This window comes from Echinops telfairi, unplaced genomic scaffold (genome assembly GCF_000313985.2).
Source record: "Echinops telfairi isolate 266 unplaced genomic scaffold, ASM31398v2 ScPeMD7_18;HRSCAF=68, whole genome shotgun sequence".
Lineage (NCBI taxonomy): Eukaryota > Metazoa > Chordata > Mammalia > Afrosoricida > Tenrecidae > Echinops > Echinops telfairi.
Window position 1 is genome coordinate 91,227,175 of NW_022103915.1, and position 21,306 is coordinate 91,248,480.

Below are 21,306 nucleotides of genomic sequence, written 5' to 3' on the forward strand. Positions count from 1 at the left end.
CACTATTATTGCCTCTGAAATGGCTTCTGATAAAAATCCATGCCCTTCAGCCAATAGGAGTTGCTCACACAAAGGAAATCCGAGGCAATCACCTGCTGATGTACTTGTAAAGGAAGGTGCCTCTCAGGCCTTATGATCTTTATGTCCTAAAGCCCTCAGAGTGAGCTCAATTGACAATCTGTTGAGAAATAACTTTTTGATGACTAACAAGCAGTCCCCCAGAAAATGAACTCATAACATGGAAAATACTTGGCTGTTAACATCCAACCTTTATGTTTCACGGTACAACCCACTGAAGCATACAGACAAGGACAATCCGTTCCCTGTAGTAGTTAATTCTTGATATACACATTGAGTGAATGTGAAAGGCTTAGAGATTGTTTACAAATAGGTGTGCTGTCCAATTGTAACAACTTATGAATTGAAAATTGGTTTGAAGGATAATTGGTCTGAAAGATAAACCAAGACATTTATTTCCCTAATAAATAAACCAGGGAGGGTCTGATTTGTTCCCCACAGTCTGAGGTGAAGGAATGTTTCTTACATCAGAGAAAATTCCCATGCTGAGTGTTTCTCTCTCTCTCTCTCTCTCTCTCACACACACACACACACACACATTAAAAAGCAAAAACAAAACCCACTACTACTAAGTAGATTCCACCTCACAGTAGACCTATAGGCAAGAGCAGAGCTGCTCCCCAGGGTTTCCAACATTGTGAATCTTTACAGGAGAAGATAGCTCGTCTTTCTCCTATAGAGCCACTGGTGGATTTGAACCACCAACCTTGTGGTTAGCAGCCCAATACTTTACTCTGTCATCAGGAATATTTGAGAAATGCCATGTTTAGAATGATAGAACATGTGGGGCCAATGCACTCTAAGAGACCCTTGGGAGTTCCCTTAGGCATGGGTAGCTATAATGACAACCCAAAACTAAAGTTTGTGTCTGAAATTAAGAAACAAAGAAACTAACCCATTAATGGAAACCTAGACCAGATGGTCTCTTATACTCTGGACTTTGGCTTGGTATTCACAAACTTGATACTTGCAACTTATTCCATACTATGTCTACTATTGCTGATAAACTTGCTTATTACATTATTGCTGCACAAAAATCCTTAATGACTTCCTAATAATTATTACTTTACAAAACAAAATCATTCCAAATTTCATTTATGGAGCTCTGGTAGTGTAATGGGTTATTCATTGGGCTGCTAACTGCAAGGTCAGTAGTTCAAAAAATGACCTCTTGACTTTGCTCTTGCATTCCCCTCAAACAACCTTAGATGGTGCCTAGTTACTCTGTCAGAACAGCGCCTGTGCTCTTAATAAGCAAATGACCATCTACGATCTCAAAGACCAAAGAAAAGCCCTTTGGAAGTTGGGTTATTCCTTTGTGGAGACTTACAACCTGCTGCCCCTAACGATGAGATTCACATGTAACAAGGTGAAGAATTAGTCCTGATGAAAAAGTCTCATACAGCAATTCATGATCACAAGGAGGGAATGAGTAAAAGCATCTAAAATTCATAAAAAAGGTACTTGATTAATAGGAATGAATTATATTCATGTCCAACATCAGGCTAAATTTTGATTTTTATCATAAGGTATAGCTTCAAAACTATACCTAGCTTTTCTCTAAGTTTCCATTGTGCTTTGTTGAAACCAGTAAATAAGTAACTCTTGAGAAGGAAGGAGTGAGCTTTAACTATCCTTAGCAAACTGAACAAGGAAGCCAACATGCATTGCCAAGAAACCAAAAGTTAGGATCACTTAGGATATATATATGTATGTGTGTGTGTATATATATATATATATATATGTATGTAAACAACTGTCCTCAGAGAGAATATGCTCATAATTAACCAACGTGCAGGAAACAAACCATTTGTGAACAATATGTACATAGCAGCTCCCAGAATTGTCTATAACCATGAATATTAAACCCCAACCAACCCCGCTGCTCTCTAGTAGATCTCCACTCCTAGCCACTCTGTAGGACAGAGTAGAAGCAGTGTTTCTGAGATGGTAAATCTTCATGGGGCCAGAGAGCCTCATCTTTCTTCTATGGTATAAACTGGGAGCTTTAAACAGCTGACCACACTGTTCAGCACCCCAACGCTTAACCCACCATGCAATCAGAGCTCCTTAATGTAATTTCATGGGCTGGCTCACTACCCCCAGCAGATGACCAATCATTAACAAAAACTATCAAGCTCCAAACTGACCTTATCTACCTACACACAATTCTTACCCCTCTGCCTATCCTTTGTTTCTGCAGGTATAGAAATCTCTAACTGGATAAGACAATGGGATACTGTCTTGAGAGTATCTTCAACTGCTTTCTCAATTAGCATTCTTCTTTCTTTTCAATTCTACGATCAAACTCTTGGCTTTTACCTTAAGCAGAGTCTGTGGCTTAAGGTATCTATCACAGGATTCATCAATAGTTATACATGTTCTCCTCACAAAGCTGGAGAAGCAGGGCAGTACCTAATGACGACTAACACCAACAGTGGATCTTCTACCTACTAGACTGTGACCAACCTATTCAATGCCTCTCATCTTTAAACAACAAGAACAAAAACTATTTAACAGGCTGTTTCCAAGATGAAATGAGATGATGTATTTAAGTTTAAATTTCCTGAAATTATTTTTAGGTTAAAAAAAAATCTAATTCAGTTCCTTAGTGTAAGAGGTACTTTATATGATGTGATGCCCCTAGTGGTCACCTGTAAGAGAATCCTGATTTGGCCCTATGGTGGACGCTGTAGGATGCAATCTAAGTTATAAGTCTTACCTTTCTTGCAGTCGGGAAAGGTTCGGTTGGAATTAGATGCAAATGAAGTGGGCGGGCTGTGAGCTGACTGAAAGCTGGAGTTAGTTCAAAACAGTTTTGGAAGAGAGATACTCTGGCAAAAATATAAAGTCCAAGTCTGGCTCTAGACATGGCCACCACTAAGCGACGGACATCCCTTTAGAAACAAAATAATAACACATTTCAATGTTAGTAACATATTTACTCTCACAACTTTTTTTACTTACCTATTTTACTTAATATTTGTTAAGCTACGGCAATAAAAATTTAATAGAAATATTTCATGATCTTTTCATTCCATTTTACCATGAACAATTTTTTACCATGAATATTTTGAAGCCCCTCATACAGAAATAACTAAACCAAGTAAAAAGGCAAAACTTTATTCCTAACCTCTATGGTTTTCTTTCTTTCTTCTTTTTTGGGGGGTTAGGGGGTATAACTACAAAATGTCCAATGTACTACTGAAAGGATAAAGTAATTAAATCAGTACTATGTTAAAGTTCAAGTTTCAATAACCAATTTCCTATCACCGTTGGACCAATCGGAACAAGCCCTTTTTAAATTCCCAGGCTTCAGTTACTAAATGCCCAGGTTCCATCATCAAGGTCAATTTGTACTTACTCGTTAACTCATGCCACACAGTTTACATATATGAGAATGGTACATAACAGATACACAAAAAAATAGTGTACAGGTATACTGTGCCTTACTTTTATATTTACTTTAACACTTAGGGCTCAATCCTGGCTACAAGAGGCATTCCACTGTTACATAAACAATGATAAAATAGTTAAACTGAATCATCTGACTGTATGTGTACCTGGCTATCTGATAAATGTCAGTTTTTTGCATCTATCTTGAGTTTTATAAAAAGGAGATGAAATCAATACACTTATAAAAGAGTCTGTATTTTACGGTACATCTAATTTCACCTCTTACATAGAATGTGTTTTCGTGAGAAAAGATCATTTTAGTTTCAAAATCAGAGAACAGATTTCTTCTGTTTGTTTCCTTGAAGATTTTAGATGGCTACTGGAATGTGAGTGTCCTCTACAAATGAGCAGTCTTTCTTGAAGAAGAAAAAGTATGGCGATTACCTTTAATCCCTGAAGGAAAATGCTACTCGGTTACAGAGAGATTACATTAACAAGAGGATGAATCAGTCTTGGAAGAACAGTCTGCTCCCATTTGGGCTGTGTGCACAGAGACCTCGGGCCCTGAACATTCTCTGTTACGACTAAAAACCCCACTGCGATTGAACTAATTCTGGCTCAGTGACCCTGTATGGAGCTCTGATGGCATCATGGGTCTGAGTTGGGCTGCTAACCACAAGGTCAGCAGTTCTAAACCACCATGTGATCACAGTAATAACAATAGCCATGTTTTATGTCCCCTTCTTATTGAAGGTCATATAAGCATTAAGTATTTTAAATCCTATAATGCTCACAAGGCTCGTATAAAACAGGTACTATTTGATCACCAGAGCCCTGGTGGCGTTGTGAGTTGGGCTGCTAACCACAATCAGCAGTTTGAAACCCTCAGCTGTTCCCTGGCTTTCTATGGCCCCATACAGAGTCTCGGGGCAGCTCTACCTTGTCCTTTAAGGGGGCTATGAGTCAGCACCAACTCCATGGCAGGAGTTTGTGCTATCCGGCAGAGCAGATCTGCTCCAGAAGGGTTTCCAAGACGGAAAATCTTTTTTAGCAGACACCATCACCTTTATCCCTCGAAGCAACTGGTGGTTTGAACCAGCGCAATGCATTTAGGGACTAGGGCCAACTAGTCCCTTCTAAGAAACTTTTCTCTCCAGGCACACCAGTCAAACTGTGACTTTTTTTTTGAGGGGTGGGTGGTGGGTGGGACAATATTTTAATTATGCAAACCCAAAGAAAGGCCCCTTTAGGCAGCAGCTATCTATCTTAAAGTGGAAAAGGAGCTTCTTTTTAGAACGGTTAGTCTCCAAATACATGCTTAAGATTCAAATAAGTCAGCCTAGACACATCATATTTTATAATGTTAATGTCTTACAACATGACCTCTTTGCTCATACATCAGGGCAATCACTCTAATGAAACAGCTCACTAGGGTAAGCTCCACATAGATCTTGACTAGATGACAACGCTACAAATGCTTGAAGAAGTTTCTTTCCATATCCTCAAAATAAAACCAGTAACTCTCCCTTATAATTTTGCTAGCAAGTCAAATGAAACAAAAGTTTCTATAAAGTCAAATGACCGCTTTGTAAAACAAAGATAATATTCCCATAAATCTTTAGCACACAAATACATCACAATAAATGATAAAAATAGATTATTTTCATTTCGACAATTCTTAATCCTAAGAGAACAAATGGCTCCTTTATCCTTTAACACCCAAGCTAAAAGACTGTGTGGGATGAAAAAACTCGGAAACTGAAAATAATGAAAATTGTACTCCTAAAAGACTTTTTACCACTTTAATGCTTAACGTTTTTGGCATTAAGTGCCCAGCAGACATATTAAAGTTTTATAATAAAATGCTCTCTCTGGATGTTGGTGAGAAGTGAATACTATTAAATCACTTGAGAGTCAAAAAGTTCAGTAGTATTAGCAATGGTCAATCACACAAAGAATCTGATATTGAACATCCTAATAAAAAGCACCAAAAGTTGTCATAACAACCATCATTTACATTTTTAAAATTTAGTTCTTAACGGCAAAACTGAAGTAGGTAGTAAAGTTCAACAGTATTATGAACATTTTTGCTCACGTACCTCAGGTGGCCTACTGCCCTGGTTCTAACTAAAGAAAGAAGAATATAATCATTTTGTTGACCTTGGAATCTGTCAACAGTTGTCACCTAGGAAAAAGGAAAATGTGGTTTCAAGAAACACCATAATAAATCCCCAGAAGTCATTTAAATAGTAATGCTAATCACAGATAGCCTGCCCATATAATGACCAAAGTCCAGAGAAGCATCTGCAAACACCTGGGATGGAAAGAACAACGCTAGTGAATACGAACGACGTAAAACGCAGTAACCAGAGGAGGCTGTGTCCGTAGGTTATTCACCCGGCACTCCTGTTACATATGTGCTTATCTTAAAGCTGATCACAACATTACGTAAGGAATTAGTAGTTTCCCCCCACCCCCCCCTCCAAGACAGCAGGGACCAAGCCTGCCTTATTACCAAGCATCCGAGTTTAACGTCCACCAATAGATTCTGGTATGCTCACTCATTAATTAACCTATCTCTAGGATTCGCCTATGGCATTCTTTGGTCTAAAATAAACTAACAATCTCCATAGTCTTTTTGCTGAGTTTGAAAAATATATGTATAAATAGGGAAGTTCAGGGAGGTTCTAGAATCTCTAATATTAGTACTCATTGAACACTTTTTCATTAATTCAGTAAACCCTAAGTTATGGTCTTAACCCTTAGAAAGCTTACCAAACCTTTCTTTTTAAATACATTTTATTTTGAAATAAGCTACATGCATGAAAATGTACCCGTTTTCATTGTCGGAGTCATTAGCTGCATCTTGGTAAAGACTATCAGCACAGTCTAGATTTCTAATCCTTCCACAAGCATTCCCTCATGCCCTTTTCTAATCAAGCTCTCAGTCCCCAGGTCCAGGCAATCACTGATCTGCTTTCCATCACATTATTTTTAGCCAGCCCCCTCCAATTCCATAAAATGGACTAATAAAATATGAATTCTTGGGTGTCTGGCTTCTTTCACTCACCATTTATTTTTTAGATTACCCATAAGTTACAGGCATTAGAAGTTTATGCTTTTCCTTTGCCAAGTGGTAGTTCTTAACTGAACATATCACAATTTGCTTACATTTATCTGTACATGGACATTTAAGTTGTTGCTAGCTTGGAACTACTTTAATTAAGGCTGTAATAAATATTTTTAGAAGCAAGTTTTCATTTCGAGAAATGAAGTTGCTAAGTGAAATGGTGACGTGTATGTTTAACTTCTGAAGAAGCTGTCGGGTTGCTCTCCAGGTCTACACTGCGCTACACACACACTAGCAACGTTCCAACTCCACAGCTTGAACTGTTCCGCATTCTTGCCAATCCTCGTTACATTACATTGTCTATCTTTGTATTTTAGCCATTCTATCGAGTATGTTCTCAGGACCTTACCTTATTTGGTCTTCCAATCAATGGAATATAGTCACATCGTTTATTGATAATATCACGAATGAGATGCTTCTGTCCATTGTATGTTGTGAGAATACTGATCTTGTCAGCAGGGTAACCAAGTAGGCGCATGTACATAAAAAGCGCTACTATATATTCTGCCTCTCCAAGATTCTGTAAGGCAAACATAGTAAGACTTAACATGGATTTCCTTTTGTTTTCGATATTACAGAGATAATGATCAATCAAGCAGTTTGTTCACTTAGCACATAACAGGAAATAAAGACTTAATAACCCAGGCAATATAAAAATAGTCTTTTATAAAACCGAGAGATGACTATATGCTAGTTTAACAATAATACAGAATGTGATAGTTATCTTCCCTTGGCATTTACAACACACGAACAATTATGAAATTAGATACCAACCTAAAGGCTTAATATTCCTGGGGCTACAGCAATCACAATCAAGATTAATAGAGTCCTGGTGCAGTACCCAAGCGAGAGAAGGATAAAGAGATTTATGGAAGCACAAATGCCCCTTCTGGAAACTAAAAGGGTTAGCCCTACTTTGTCCTGTGGGGCTGCAGACTCAGAATCGATTCCGTGGCAGTGAGTAACTGAGTCACAATATAACGCGTTTCTTTCTTACTTACGCATCTTTGATTTTGCCCTGTGTGCGTGCAAGTGTGCGTGTCTTCTCTTACTGATGGTTGCCACAGCTATCAAACCACTTGAGGTGGGAAGAGGATGTGCCTCAAATCAGCCAGTGTAGCTTACTGTTACATGAGAAGCTCTAGTTAAAGATTGGTGGTTAAAGAGCTTAAAACCAATGGCTTAACTGAACTTGAAAGAGAAGAATCATATACATAAGGTCCGTGAAAATAGATTCAAAGTACTACCTGAGCGAAGAAATTCAAATGAGAACATAAACTGAACAAGGGATAGGGGGAGAGGCAGGAAGATGGGTTTCATATAAAAACAGTAAGAAAATTACAGGAAGATCTTCAGAACATTCATTTGTAGCCTGGCTCTTGAGTACAGGCTCACACTCAGCCTGAGTTGCCTGTCACATAAGCATCTGGTTCTTTGGAGGCCTGGCAGCTCACATGGCAATGTGCGCAACTGCTAACCAAAGAGCTGGTCATTCAGACCCACTGAGGAGAACCCCAAACCAAACCACACTCACTGCTGAGTCTATTCCAACTCATAGCAACCCTGTAGGGCAGGGTAGAACTGCCCCTGAGGATTTCCTAGATTATAACTCTTTGTGGCAGTAGAAAGCCTTTGCTTTCCCCCAAGGAGAAGCTGGGGGGTTTGAACTGCTGACCTTGAATTTAGCAAGGCCAAATGTCTAACCCATGGTATCCGATGCATAACCACTACAGCACCAGGGCTCTTGCTCCTGGAAGAGAAAGACCTGGTAATTTACTTTCCTAAAGATTACAGCCAAGGAAACGCTGGAGCAGTTCTGCTCTGACAAACGAGTCGATCAACATTAACTGAAAACAAGTCAACCAGCCAAGTTCTCTGAAATCCAGGGAACAGCATTCTCCCATGCTCTATCGCACGCGCAAACTGCATTTATCTAAGCAATAGCTCCTGTGCAGACAAAAGCACAAGGGGGATGTGAAAATGACCACAATGAAAGCTGGGGTGAAAATTCATTTATAAGATGTGGGTTTGGGGCACAATGGATTTTTATTCACATGCATACCAAATGCTGGCTAAACCGGTGCTGTGTTCAAAAGTCAGACATGAGGTATTCACAAAACAACAAGAATGACAGTTTAACAAACATTCTAGTACTTGGTAAAAAGTCAAGTTGCCTGCAAATATGTTAAAATTATTCATTTATCCATCTACTCATCCTTTCCTTTCAGAAACTAACGTCTCAACCTCAATCACCTAAATGTGGCGTGCTCTTATTGCGGGGAGAAAGGGGTCTTCAATGCTTCAGAAATACCTTCAATAGCAGCAAATCATTTCACTATTGTCCAGTTAGATTTAATGAATAAGAAAGTGGATTCTCAATCAATATAATAATGTCAGTGGGTACATCACTTTTAATACATACTGGCAAATTTGCCCACTGAATGATTTGTCCACTGGCAATGCATGAGAGCGGAGTTTACCCAGCCTCACCCCAATGCTACATATTGTAAAAACAACCCACTGAACGATACTTGCTATAAATCAGTCTTCACTTGTGAATTATGTATTCTTGTCTTCGTCACATTTTTTCTCGAGTGCTGATTTTTAAAATGTGCATTCAGAGTTCAATTCACTGGTAAATGTTGATAAGAAAATTTACCCTTTTATTGGTCAATATTTTTCTATATGATTTCTGTTTTGGTAAACAGATTAGGAACTACTGTTCTTCACTCCAACAATATATATTTATCATTATTTTCTTCTAGTGCTTTCTATCTAGTATGGTTATAGTTTCTCTTCTTTATTCTATATACCTTTAATCCATCTGCTACTGATCTTTTTGTGTTGTATGTGATATAAGGACCTAATTTTCCTTGTTTTCAATGGCTAGCCAAACAGTTTGGGATTACTGACATAGGTTAGTAATTCAGTCAGCTAAATGCAAAATGTTTCATGTTTTTCTTACCTGATAAAAGTAAGGATTAGGTTCAGATTCTCCAACTCCCTGGAAGTCTTCCACATTAATGAGCTGGAAGTCATACAGCAGTCCCGCATTTGCCGTTCTAAACTCTGGCAAGAGCTGCACATGAGGCAAGTTGCCGAGATTCTTGTATCGCCAATTGTAGAGGTTGCACAAGCTTTCCATAATAAACACCCCCCAAAAGCAAATTAACAATGTAAGTTTCCTTCTCGTATATATTGAGCCCCCACCAAAACCCACTATTGGCGAGTCGAGTCCGACTCAAAGCAACCCTATATAAGGTTTCTGAGACTAAATCCCTGCAGAAGCACAGAGCCTCATTTTTCCTATGAGGAGTGGCTGATGGGTTTGAACCGCCTTGTGCTTATAAGCAGGCCAAATATCTAACACACAGTACCACAGGGGCTCAGGGCTCACTTAATATACATAAAGGGATTTCAATGAAACGGTTTCCCATTAGTGTTCTAACACCCATTTTTCTGCTCACTCTTTTAACTATAACCACCCTATTTCAAATAACCTAGTGATATTTCAAAAATATTGTGTGGGTGGGTGGGTGGGTGGGTGTGTGTGCGCGCGCGCGCGCATAAAATCAAGAAAGACTAAGTGATGAAAACATTGGGGTAATGACAAGATGGGTCCTGTGCACTTTATATAAGGTGGTTAAGAACTGATGTGTTCTCTTGTTTTTTTGCTTTAGATTTGAACATCATAACAAATGTGTATCTTTGGGAATGGTAAGGAATGAGAAGAGGCAGTGACGAGAGCCCTTAAGGTATTTGTCACATCACAGAAAGTCTCAGTGAGCTACCACAAGGAAGGGAACCGCTGGTTGCGTCATCACACACAGCATGTAGATGTCAAGACGGACACTCTGGGATATGTAGCTAAAGTTCCTGGAGGGCAAGGAATGCTAAAAGCCTACATGAGAGAGGTCTACCAATACAGGGGCCACCAAACTGATGCCCTTCAGCAGGAGCAGTTTATTCCTCTTTTGTCTCCCTTACCTGGCTCTGGCTCTCCCTTGGGCATCGAGGTCCACTGTAGGGACTCCAACACGAACGAAGCGGGTGAAGAGAGACTGCTCCATGTTGGAGTACTTCTGGAAGGCCATGTTCTTAATGACTGGAGGTAACTGGTGATGATCACCAATCATAATCCACCGCTTCAGCCGGCTAAACCCATCCTGAGGATTCTAGAAATGAAAAAAGGAAATGGCAAAACAGTCTCGTTTTATCATCACCTTAGTCTCCAGCCTCTTACACAGGAGTCTTATTTAGCTAACACATTCTCTATCTTCACCAGCTCCACACAGAGGCATCTGGTAAACCTACAGAATGACTGTGAACTAAGTATGGACACCACCGCTCTTGACAAGGGATGGGAGGGACTGAGATGGCAAGCAGGGTAGCACTCCATCAGGCAACATATCCTGCGGTCTGGGAGACTTAAGTTCAGCAGTAAGCAAGGGTGCATTGAAAGGTAAACACCTTGTGTCCAAATTATGCCCAGGGCCAGTTCTGATTGTCCAAAGCTTATTTCATATGCTATTTCAAAAATATTAGGTCTCAAATTATGAGAAACAATGTACTCAATTCATATCAAAGTCAAGTCTAGAAACAACACTGTCAAAAGGAATAATGAACAAAAGCGACATTCTAAAATGTTTAACAATGTAATTTTCTTAATTAAAATTACTGTCTTTTCAAAACTACTTTATAAAGTATGACTTTTCAAACAATCTGTCTCAGAGATAGCACAATATACCAAATAACTAGTAAATAACGAAGGGGCATTTGCTAGCTTACAATATAATTATATCAGGATAATAAATCATTGTGGCAATTAGCACCCCAACATGGTGTAGCTTTCTGATGCTGCACCCCAAACTTCTTAGAAGCCTCTTTTCGATTTGACTCAGGTCTTAATTTCTTACCTGTAAAAGAAGAGGTATAAAAGTTTCGATCTCCAGAATCTGAGCGGCCTCTTCCATTAATATGTTGTCATACTGAGGCAAGGAGAGAGGGGACGCTAGTCAAAAATCCAACAGCTTAACATCCACACAAACACTACCATAACCATGACAGCCAGTCACAAAAAGTGACATAAGTTCAGATGAAAACAATATACAAATTAGTCACAGACTTGCTTAATTTAAGTTGCTTCACCAACTCAGGTCCTTAACCCCAGACAAGCACACGAATGTACAAATTTACTTTGAGGAGAACTAATATCATTTCTTAGATTATGGGATCCACACTTTTCAATTCAGTTCTTTAAGTTCTTCATAAGCAAGAATCCATTTATAATTCTATATGAGGCTGGTGTCAATGGCACTCATGCTAGGTGGTACTTTGAGACCCACCCCAACCCATGAATCCTACTCGTTTCCCACCACCATCAAGTCCACTGCGGTTCCTAGCAGCCCTCTAGGATGCACTAGCACTGCCACTGCAGGTTTAAAAGCTGGCAATCCTATGGTTAGCAGCCCAATGCATCGCCCATGAGTCCTACTAGTCCTCCATAATATACTTCTCTTTCACCTCGGGGAATTCAATCCATCACCCAATCGTACCTACTCTAGCTTCAAAAACACCAGGAGCCTAGTTGCACTTATTTCTACTATCACTGCACATCCCAGCCCAACTCTGACTACTGCCAAAAATCTACTTCACAGTCCCTTCCCTTCTGTCTTGCCTCCTCTACACCACCAACCCCGCAGTCACAAGACGATCACTTCCAGGCTCCAAACCTACCTTGGCTTCTCAGTGTCTTGAGAATCACAGGCTCTGCAGAACACTGGCCCTGTACTCCTCTCCCACCTCCTCAGCTCACTGACTCTTTCAGTTTCTCAGGTCCTTCAGACACACTATTATTTTCTCATTTTCTGTCTGCTTAGCTCTTTGACTAGAGCCTTACCAAGCTCTAAAACCCAACTCACTGCCATCAAGTCAATTCCCGATTCACTACAACCCTACAGGACAGGGCAGAACTGCCCGTGGGCTTCAGAGACTGTAACTCTTTACAATGGTAGACAGTCTCCTCTTTCTTCTATGGAGCTGTTGGTGGTTTCAAACTGGTGACCTTCAGGAAAGACACCCAACTTGTAACCACTATGCCACCAGGACTGAGGCATTCTCTAAGTTCCAAGGCTAGAGCACATCGCACAGCATTCTGTTCCTTTATCTCACAGCACATTGCAGCCTGTGTATTTACTTAGTGTCTACATCCTCTCACCAATCTGCAGTGTCTAGACAAGTACTAGGCACTGCACATTTCTAGGGAGAGCAAATTTACTCAGTGTTTGTACTTTTCTTTTGAATTAATTTTGTTGTTGTTGTTACTTTTCTAAAATATTTGTGGCAGGATTGAGGGGAGCTAGATTTGACAATTCAGCATGATTTTTAATCTCTTAAACTAGATGCACATGTAAGTTAGAGAAAACTAAAATTTAAAACCCTAAAAGCCCTAAGGGATATTATCAACACTTAAATGTCAACTACTCTAGATGTTCAACAAGATATAAGTATTTCAAATGATTAATAAAAGTATGTCATGAGTAATGTTTTAAGAAAATATTTGAAAGTCTGCATGAAGACAAAATGTTAATTATGACTACACTGTTTCCTTCTGTTATGGGACCGATGAACTTCAATATGAAATGGAAAGCAGAGCTCTTATGTCAGTCACAAGAGCAAAATATTTAGGTGAAAATTTCTCACAAATAACCTGCAACAGGGCAAGTTCACACCACCCGGCAAAGTTCACACCGTCTCTTAATAAATTATCAATTTTTGTGCTACCATGCAGCTGAGGAACCTTCCTTCCATGTTAACAACAATTCTAACACCTTTAATTTATTTAGCACCTAGCTTCCAGTGAGCTCATAACATTTAAACATTATCAGTTACTTTCATCAACAACAAATGCTGTGTTCACCTTGAACTAGCACACAAACCTAATCTGAAGCAACCAACAGCTAACTCATGCAGGGAAGCGCGATGATTTGCATTGAAATCTGCTAGCCAGTACTACTAGCAAAATCACAAAGTATGAGAACTCCATCTCACAGCTGTCCTTACATTCCACTCACGTGGGCCAGAGGCTAACACACACTGCACCTTTTTAGCTTTCCTTCGGTCTTTTTAAGATGGTGACGTATTTCTCTAGTCAGAATGTTCACATCTGCATAAGGAAGACTTTTCATTTACTTTATGCCCAATTAACTTGGGGGGAATATATGGTCAGTAAGTAAACAACACAAGTATGGAGATGTCTAATATGAACACACAATCAAATGTTATTTTTACAGCATACAGCTCTATTTGAAGAAGTTGTTAACTGGTAAATGACACTTGGTGACAATGAATTACCATATATACTCAAGTATCAACCGACCCGAATGTAAGCTAAGGCACCTAATTTTACCACACAAAAAACTGGGAAAACTTATTGACTCGAGTATAAGCCTAGGGCGGGAAATGCAGCAGCTACTGGTAAATTTCAAAATAAAAATAGATACCAATAAAATTACATTAATTGAGGCATCAGATTAAATGTTTTTGAATATTTATTTCAAAGAAAAACAGTAAACTAGCACTGTAAGTGGAAAAGAGGGTCAACAAAAACAATATGGTACCAACAAGAACTATACACACTGTGTTACTGCACGCGCTGCATTACTACCGGTATATATGCTGCATTACCGCATGTACACAACGTAGCTTGTATAGTTTGCGGCCTAATGCAGGCTGATGATAGTCCAGAATGTGATGACATGACTGTTTGCATAGAGCAGCCTGTGTTAGGGCTCATAATATACATGCTGCATTGTAGATGCACTGTGTTACTGCATGCACTGCGTTACCGCATACGCAGTGTTACCGCATATGTATAGGAAGTGCTAAGGCAACACATGCAGTAACACAGTGCATACACAATGCAGCGTGTGTATTATGAGCCCTAACAAAGGCTGCTCTATGCAAGCATAGTCAACACTGGGTCCAGATAGGGGTTAATAAGAAAATAAAAAATAAAATATAGCAGACTAAGTACTGTAAATAAACGTACTGTATATGCAAGACCAGAGATATACCAGTACTTGTATTCAGCAATGCTTGGGCGGAGCAAGGAGGTGTGACCAATCATGGGTAAGGCTGTAAAGGCTACTCATTGGTCACAGCCCGGGAGAAGAGCAGCTGCATCCAACATTCACCTGACAAGGATGCGGTGTGCTCCAGGTACAGCACACGGAAGCAGGCAGGTTCTTGCCCAGTAGGGCACAGACAATAGAGGCTGCAGGTGTGCAGGGGAAAAGAAGAGCGGTGATATCAGCAGTCATCGGACCACCCACAGAGGCTGCAGGTGCCAGCAGATGAGCGGGAGAGACCGGAAAACAGGTAAGTGAGACCCTCACTCGAATATAAGTCGAGGGAGGGCTTTTTATGCATAAAAAATGTGCTGAAAAACTTGGCTTATACACGAATATATACGGTAATCTACCCCAACACAACTAGGTGGTTAAAAGGTTATTTAGTGAACACATAATATATAATTAATAGTAAATTAGACTTAGAGTTCAAGAACGATAAAAACTGGGAGAAAGATGAGCTGTCTGCTTCCATAAAGATTTACAGTCTGGGAAATCCTAAGGAGCAGTTCTGCTCTGGCCAATAAGGTCACTCACTGTAAGTGGAAGGAATTTGACTCCATGGTAGTAGATGTGGCTTTCTGTGTTTACAATATAAACCCTTGGAATGATGATCTATTTTAAAGAGAGACTGTGCTGGATTGAAATTTCTTAACATGGCTCTTTTACCCCAAGTCTATAACTCCAACCAAATGATTGGGTGACACTCTTCAAATAAGGTATGTGTAATACTGAGAGAGCATTGATCAGCTTGTATGGCCACCACCACCACCACCACCACCCTGACCCTGGGTATGCAGATGAACCATTTTTAGAGAATAGAGAATCACCGAGGACCTTAGAAAGAGCATGCTGAATATCTCAGTCTGAAGTGGCAGAGGCTGCTGGACCAGATGCCTCTCAGACTGTGGCATGGAGTCTAGAGGAACAGCACCAAGACTATGGGGTGCCTCTTGTCATCTGGCCTGAGACTGTAGGACTGTGGGACAGTGACAGGAGGCTGGCTTCGTGGTCCATGGCAGCAATGGCAAGGGACTATGTGGCTGAAAAACTAACCATCAGAGAGACACTTGGCTGCTGGCTGAGGAGGCCAATGACTGTACATACCCTTACCGTTTGCTGATCCTGACTTGTGGTAACCTATTAACGTCCCTAATAAGCCCTGTTACTTGTAAGTACGTCTGAGTTCGGTGTGGTGAATGCAACAAATTATTGAACCCAGCACAGCAGAGTGGTGCGGGAGGAACTGTTGGCGTCAGAACAGGTAAAGAAGGTGGGACCATGGAGGTTTGTCTGAGCCCTGCCTCATGGCAACAGGGAAGCCAGAGATGGCCCTTCATCACCGTTTATTGCAGAGACCTGTTTAAAGTAATTATAAGACGTGGAGGTAAATGGCCCAAGAGAAATGAACTCGGTAATTTCCGGTGTTATGAGGTGACCTCATAATAAAAAAAATACAAAAAACGAACAGCTGAGAAGGTGATAAATTAAGGAAGCAAAATAGTAGTCTTCACCTTGAAGCCTAACTTGACCAAGTCATGTCGTTTTAAGGCAGCATGCGTACAGGTCATTGCGATGATTTTGGCTTCCTTCACCAGAAGGTACTTAGATCTGTCCAGTCCACTTCGAAGCAGCTCAGAGGCTCTGAATTCCTATGGGGATGGGGGTGGGGGTAGCCCACAGAGGGGAGAGATAAATGTATGAAAATCAACAGTTCATTCATCATACATTCATATAATCCAGTCAATCAGACTTACCTCCTGGGAAATTAATATATCAACATATTATCTACTAATTTTACTCTATCTCTTTAAGCTAAGTCTAATGAATAATAATTCTGATTCATAATAATAAGCTAGGTACTGAGTTCAAATAATAGCTGACATTGAAACTATGGTTTGGACTTTTTTAGGTGTAAGGTGAAATAACGACTCTATAAACAAGAAAAATGAATTAGAGATCAATCACCACTGTACCTGTACCACCCAGGATCTCCCCAGGAAAATAACCTATTCCAGCATTGTTCAATGCACTCATAACAAATATATTCATCACAAGGGGAATGTAATGTAGGGAACGGGTTACAGAGGTGACGGAGCAACTGAATGGCAAAGATGAAGTGGCCGTGAGACTAGCGCCAGCACTGGAAGGAGATGGAGTTACCAGTGCCTAAGGAGCCAGGGTCACGGAGCAAGCTGGAAGCACAGGGATCCAGCACAGCCCACACTGGTGCCGTGGCTGAGCTGAAATGAAAGGCAGAGGGGGGGGGGAAGGGGGGGGGGGGTGAAGAAGACTCCCGTTCCTCTTTTTCCTCAATTCCTGCCAGGCCAGCAGTCAGCTGACATGGGTGGCTGGGAAATTCTACCTGCAGGGATTGGAACCTGCTGCACCCATGGCAGGGGTCCCCCGTGGAACAGAGCACACAGGCTCCAGGAGACTGCCCAGTATCAGGCTACACAAATGTGAACATTTTCTCATCTTCAAGTCATTCTTCACATTTACACTGCTTATACATGCGAGGCCATCTGGGGATGGCAGGGCCGGCTGCCACCCCTTCCAAGGGAACCAGTCTGACAAATGGAATATGCTATGTTTTTGCTTTCTGTTGATGTAGTCATAAACACGATGTACATGTGTAAGTCAAAATGTATTCTACAAGATTACAGAAATATTTATTCAACAAAAATATCAGACTGTACAGCTATTTCTTGGGCAGGGTGGGGAGGGGGTAAACCACACATCCACCACTTAGGTCTACACACTTCTGAAGGTAGTGTTTCCATCTCTCTAAGCCTTTCTCGACGCAGAGTTCTGCGTTCTTCTTCAAATGGCAGCACAACAAAATGCCGCTGTGCGGTCCTCGAGCACGGACTCGGCAGGGGCACGCTCAGAGCGTAGGCGGCTGGCGTACGGCTGCTACTCTGGAAGAACCGAGCAGTGCGCTTCTGTGACTGAGAAACCCTCAGAGCCACTATCCTGACCCTTTTCTCAATAACGCACTTGCAGATTTTCTTAAAACTTCTTTATAACGCCCCATGATTACCCTGCGTCCTCTGAGAAAAATCTATCGCAATCAACCCCGTTAGAAAACAGTCACCATAGCCTTAGGGGCTGACTTCTCTTCTCTGCCTTGCGGTTACCTGGCCCGTTAGAAGCCATGATTTGGATGGAGCCTTCTCTCCAAAGGCGCATGATGCGTACTACTGAGAGACTTTGTCGGCGGGCACACACTGATCAAAGACACATGCTGAAACATTCTGTTAGGAATAAACCTGTGCGTGTGCTCTCATAATAGTGCTTTGAAAATCTGAAATATTTATTCACATACTATACATCTCTCATTCTGCATCTATCATTAACTAATATACTGGACTAATGTGTTAGATCTTAAGAAGTAGGAATACAATCACATCTATGAGATGCAGGGACAAAAGACACACACTCCCGGCCAGTTTAACCTAGAATAACCCTAGACCCTCTTCCTGAGCAGACTGAGCCGACCCATGGGAGCCCTGTCCAACTGCTACCGGCTTCCAAGGGTGTCTGCCACGAAGTGAGGTAAAACCCCAAACGTCCCTGGAGTCAAGAACTGTTCTTCCCTGGCACCCCCCACCCCCACCCCACCCCTTGGAATAACAGAAACTCTGATTTCAACTTAATAACCAGGATCACTCATCCTAGTTAACAACAAACTGCTTCTGGTCTACTGGTCATGAGGCTCAAGGAATCCAGAATGGTCATGTGGCTGCCACATATTTCTACTCAAAAAATCATTCTTGAATCCCCTGGAAGTCTTTTCCTAAATACTGAGATATTTAAACCAGAAAAGTCAGAATGAAGCTAAAAAATTCTTAGATATGAACATTCTACATTTATTTAATCACGCGTGCGCGCACACACACACACAGAAACAAAAATAAAGTTCAAACTTTTACAGGAAGGTAAAGAAGCTGAGATCGCTTACCTCAAGCTGAGTAAAAATTTTCTTAATATGCCTGAAACATCCCTCAGCAATTTCCATGTCTTCTTCATAAGACCTGCCTTTAAAGATGGGCTGAGGCGCGTTTGCAAAGTACTCATGAAAGGGGAAGAAAGCGGAGGTGTCTGCAACGCCTGGCTCCGCACTGCCTTTGTGCTTCACTTTACTAACATACTCTTCCCAACGAGACATTACCTACCAACAAGAGGACTCGAGGTTAAGCTCTAGTTATTTACCATGCTGGAATAATTAAATCAAACAAGTAATCTCACGGATTGTTTCTTTCATAAATGTAACATTGCGATCACAGGCAAATGGGCCCTTCATGAAAAGCACAGAAACGTCAAAGAACCTCAGGGTCATCGCACGTGGGCTCTATCGCAGATACGACAGCTTCCTCACGTAGACGCAAGATAAACTTATTATCCACCCTATTTTCTAAACAAGCTTTCTGGACAAGAAATTCTTTTTTTTTTCTCTATCTCAATTTTTCTCCATAGAAGGAAACTCCAGTTTTCACAGTTTCCAAAATCAATTTGGTTCTTTCCTGTTCCTCTCTCAGAGCTTCCTGTTGCAATTCTCTTCAATATATTTATAAAGAACTGTGGCAAAACTGAGCACGTATTCACACTCTCACGTCACGGCTTTTGCCATATGGTTCAGTTATCACGTTTCAGGATGTTCACTAAGAAGTCCCTGGGGCACAGCAGTTAGGTGTTCAGCTATGAACTGAAAGGTTCATGGTCTGAATCCACCGTCTACTCCAGTGGTGAAAGACGAGAAGGCAGCCTGCTTCCACCGAGCTTGCAGCATGGAAACCCTGGGGCGCAGTTCTGCCCTGTCTGCCCTCAGGGTTACCAGGAGTGGAAAGGACTGGACGGCACACGCACTGCAGCTAGCTGGGATTCCTCGGGGGTGCAAATGGTTAGCGTGCTCGGCTGCTAACTGACATGTTGGAAGTCTGCCTCAGAGAAAAGCCAGAGACAGAAGATCCCTTAGAGCACAGTTCCATGCTGGTAGACTCGAGGCTGCCGTGAGCAGGGATTGACTGAATGCCTACACAACGTTAGCTGTCACTACCAGCCAGTTTCTACGTAACCTCCATTCTTTAATTCTTCCAGGTCTGCTTCTGCTCTAACTCTAGTGTTTCTCAAAATGTGGTCAGTGGGCAGACATTGAGGAACTCAATAAAAATGCAAATCTGTGCATCCCAACGGAGACATACAGAATGAAAATCTCTGGGGGTAGGGCTTAGGAATTTTCCTTTACATAACTTTCTCAACGTGATTCTTAAGCACATGGATGTTGAGAATTGCCTCAAGTTTACTTTTCCCAAAACTTAGTCTAAGACCACTGTTTATAGATAATTTCCTCTACTTTTAAAGCAAGTTGCCTCTTTCAAAGAAACCAAATCAGTTCATTTCAATGATACTCAACTTTTGTGTCTACACTTAAAATGAGTACAACCTACTCTTTCATATACATTTCAAAATTTCACTGTTATAATTGTACCTAAAATGCACAAATACCATTGATATGAAGAGAAAAAAATCATACCCAAATTATCTTTATTTAATTACACCTCAATCTATTTAAAATTATTAGCAAGATAATTGTTAAAAGTTTCTTAGCTCCCTATCCCTAATAGGCTTTCATACCCCAAACATTAGCTGTAGCAAAAGTGAAAGCACACCTGAAAATTGACATCAAATTTAAAATTCACTGTACTAGTTGTAAGGAGTTATTTATTCCTTAATGTTAGAAAGGATAGTATGCTTGTCTTCATTAGCTGATTAACAGAATTGTACTTAATTCCCACTGGTTAACAAAAATATTTATTTATATTTCTGTACTCCAGCCCCCATACAAACTCGATATTGTCGAGTGGATTTTGATTCACAGCAAGTGTTCTTATAGGATAAAATGGAACTGCTCCAGAGGGCTTCTCAAGCTGTAAATAATCCATGGAATCAGACTGCCAAATCTTTCTCCCATGGAGCAGCTGGTGGGTTTGAACTGCCGGCCTTTGGTCAGCCTTCCTAACATTAGTTTAATCACAGTGCTATAAAAATCTTTGTGTTTCTATAGCAAAACAAAAATGTAAAAAGACTGGAAACTCTGCCAATAGCAAGAAAGAAATGCAAAAAAACCAAAACAAAGACAAAAACAAAACCTTTAATGTTGCAATATTGGCTTTTCACAGCATGAGTCACCAAGCAAAGTTACTTAGCAAAGAAAATTGAAAATAAAAGAAAATACAAATATTTAACATTCATAATTATAGCTTCAGCCAACAGCTTATACTTTAATCTACTCAACAAAAAAGGCTTTCAAGAAGAATCTCAAGAATCCATTCCAGTTTCCAACTGGGGACCAACTACAATGACTTATGATTCTAAAAACCATTAATCTCTTACCTGGTATAAGAAAAAATAGCCCGCAGTTTCACAAGTGTATGAGGCATCTCCGGGAACACCTAGACTCTTTTGCAATCGTTTCACTTCTTCTAAAAGCTCTATTCTTCGAGCCAGGACATAATTAACTCGTCCATACCTACAAATTTCAATTATGCAAAAAGGGCAAAATTGTGAAAT

At 40.6% G+C, this 21,306-nt stretch overlaps 1 protein-coding gene across 1 annotated transcript in view; it reads right to left on the reverse strand.

Moving 5' to 3' along the window:
- Nucleotides 1-21,306, reverse strand: part of AQR (aquarius intron-binding spliceosomal factor) — a 104,753-nt gene that overhangs the window by 9,765 nt on the left and 73,682 nt on the right. Inside the window, exons 24-32 of the mRNA XM_045287672.1 lie at nucleotides 21,130-21,265; nucleotides 18,698-18,907; nucleotides 16,248-16,385; nucleotides 11,521-11,592; nucleotides 10,592-10,779; nucleotides 9,570-9,741; nucleotides 6,954-7,124; nucleotides 5,574-5,659; nucleotides 2,801-2,975 (exon numbers count right to left, since the gene is read on the reverse strand). Of these exons, the coding sequence (XP_045143607.1) occupies nucleotides 2,801-2,975; nucleotides 5,574-5,659; nucleotides 6,954-7,124; nucleotides 9,570-9,741; nucleotides 10,592-10,779; nucleotides 11,521-11,592; nucleotides 16,248-16,385; nucleotides 18,698-18,907; nucleotides 21,130-21,265 (1,348 nt within the window). The remainder of the gene's footprint in view (nucleotides 1-2,800; nucleotides 2,976-5,573; nucleotides 5,660-6,953; nucleotides 7,125-9,569; nucleotides 9,742-10,591; nucleotides 10,780-11,520; nucleotides 11,593-16,247; nucleotides 16,386-18,697; nucleotides 18,908-21,129; nucleotides 21,266-21,306) is intronic.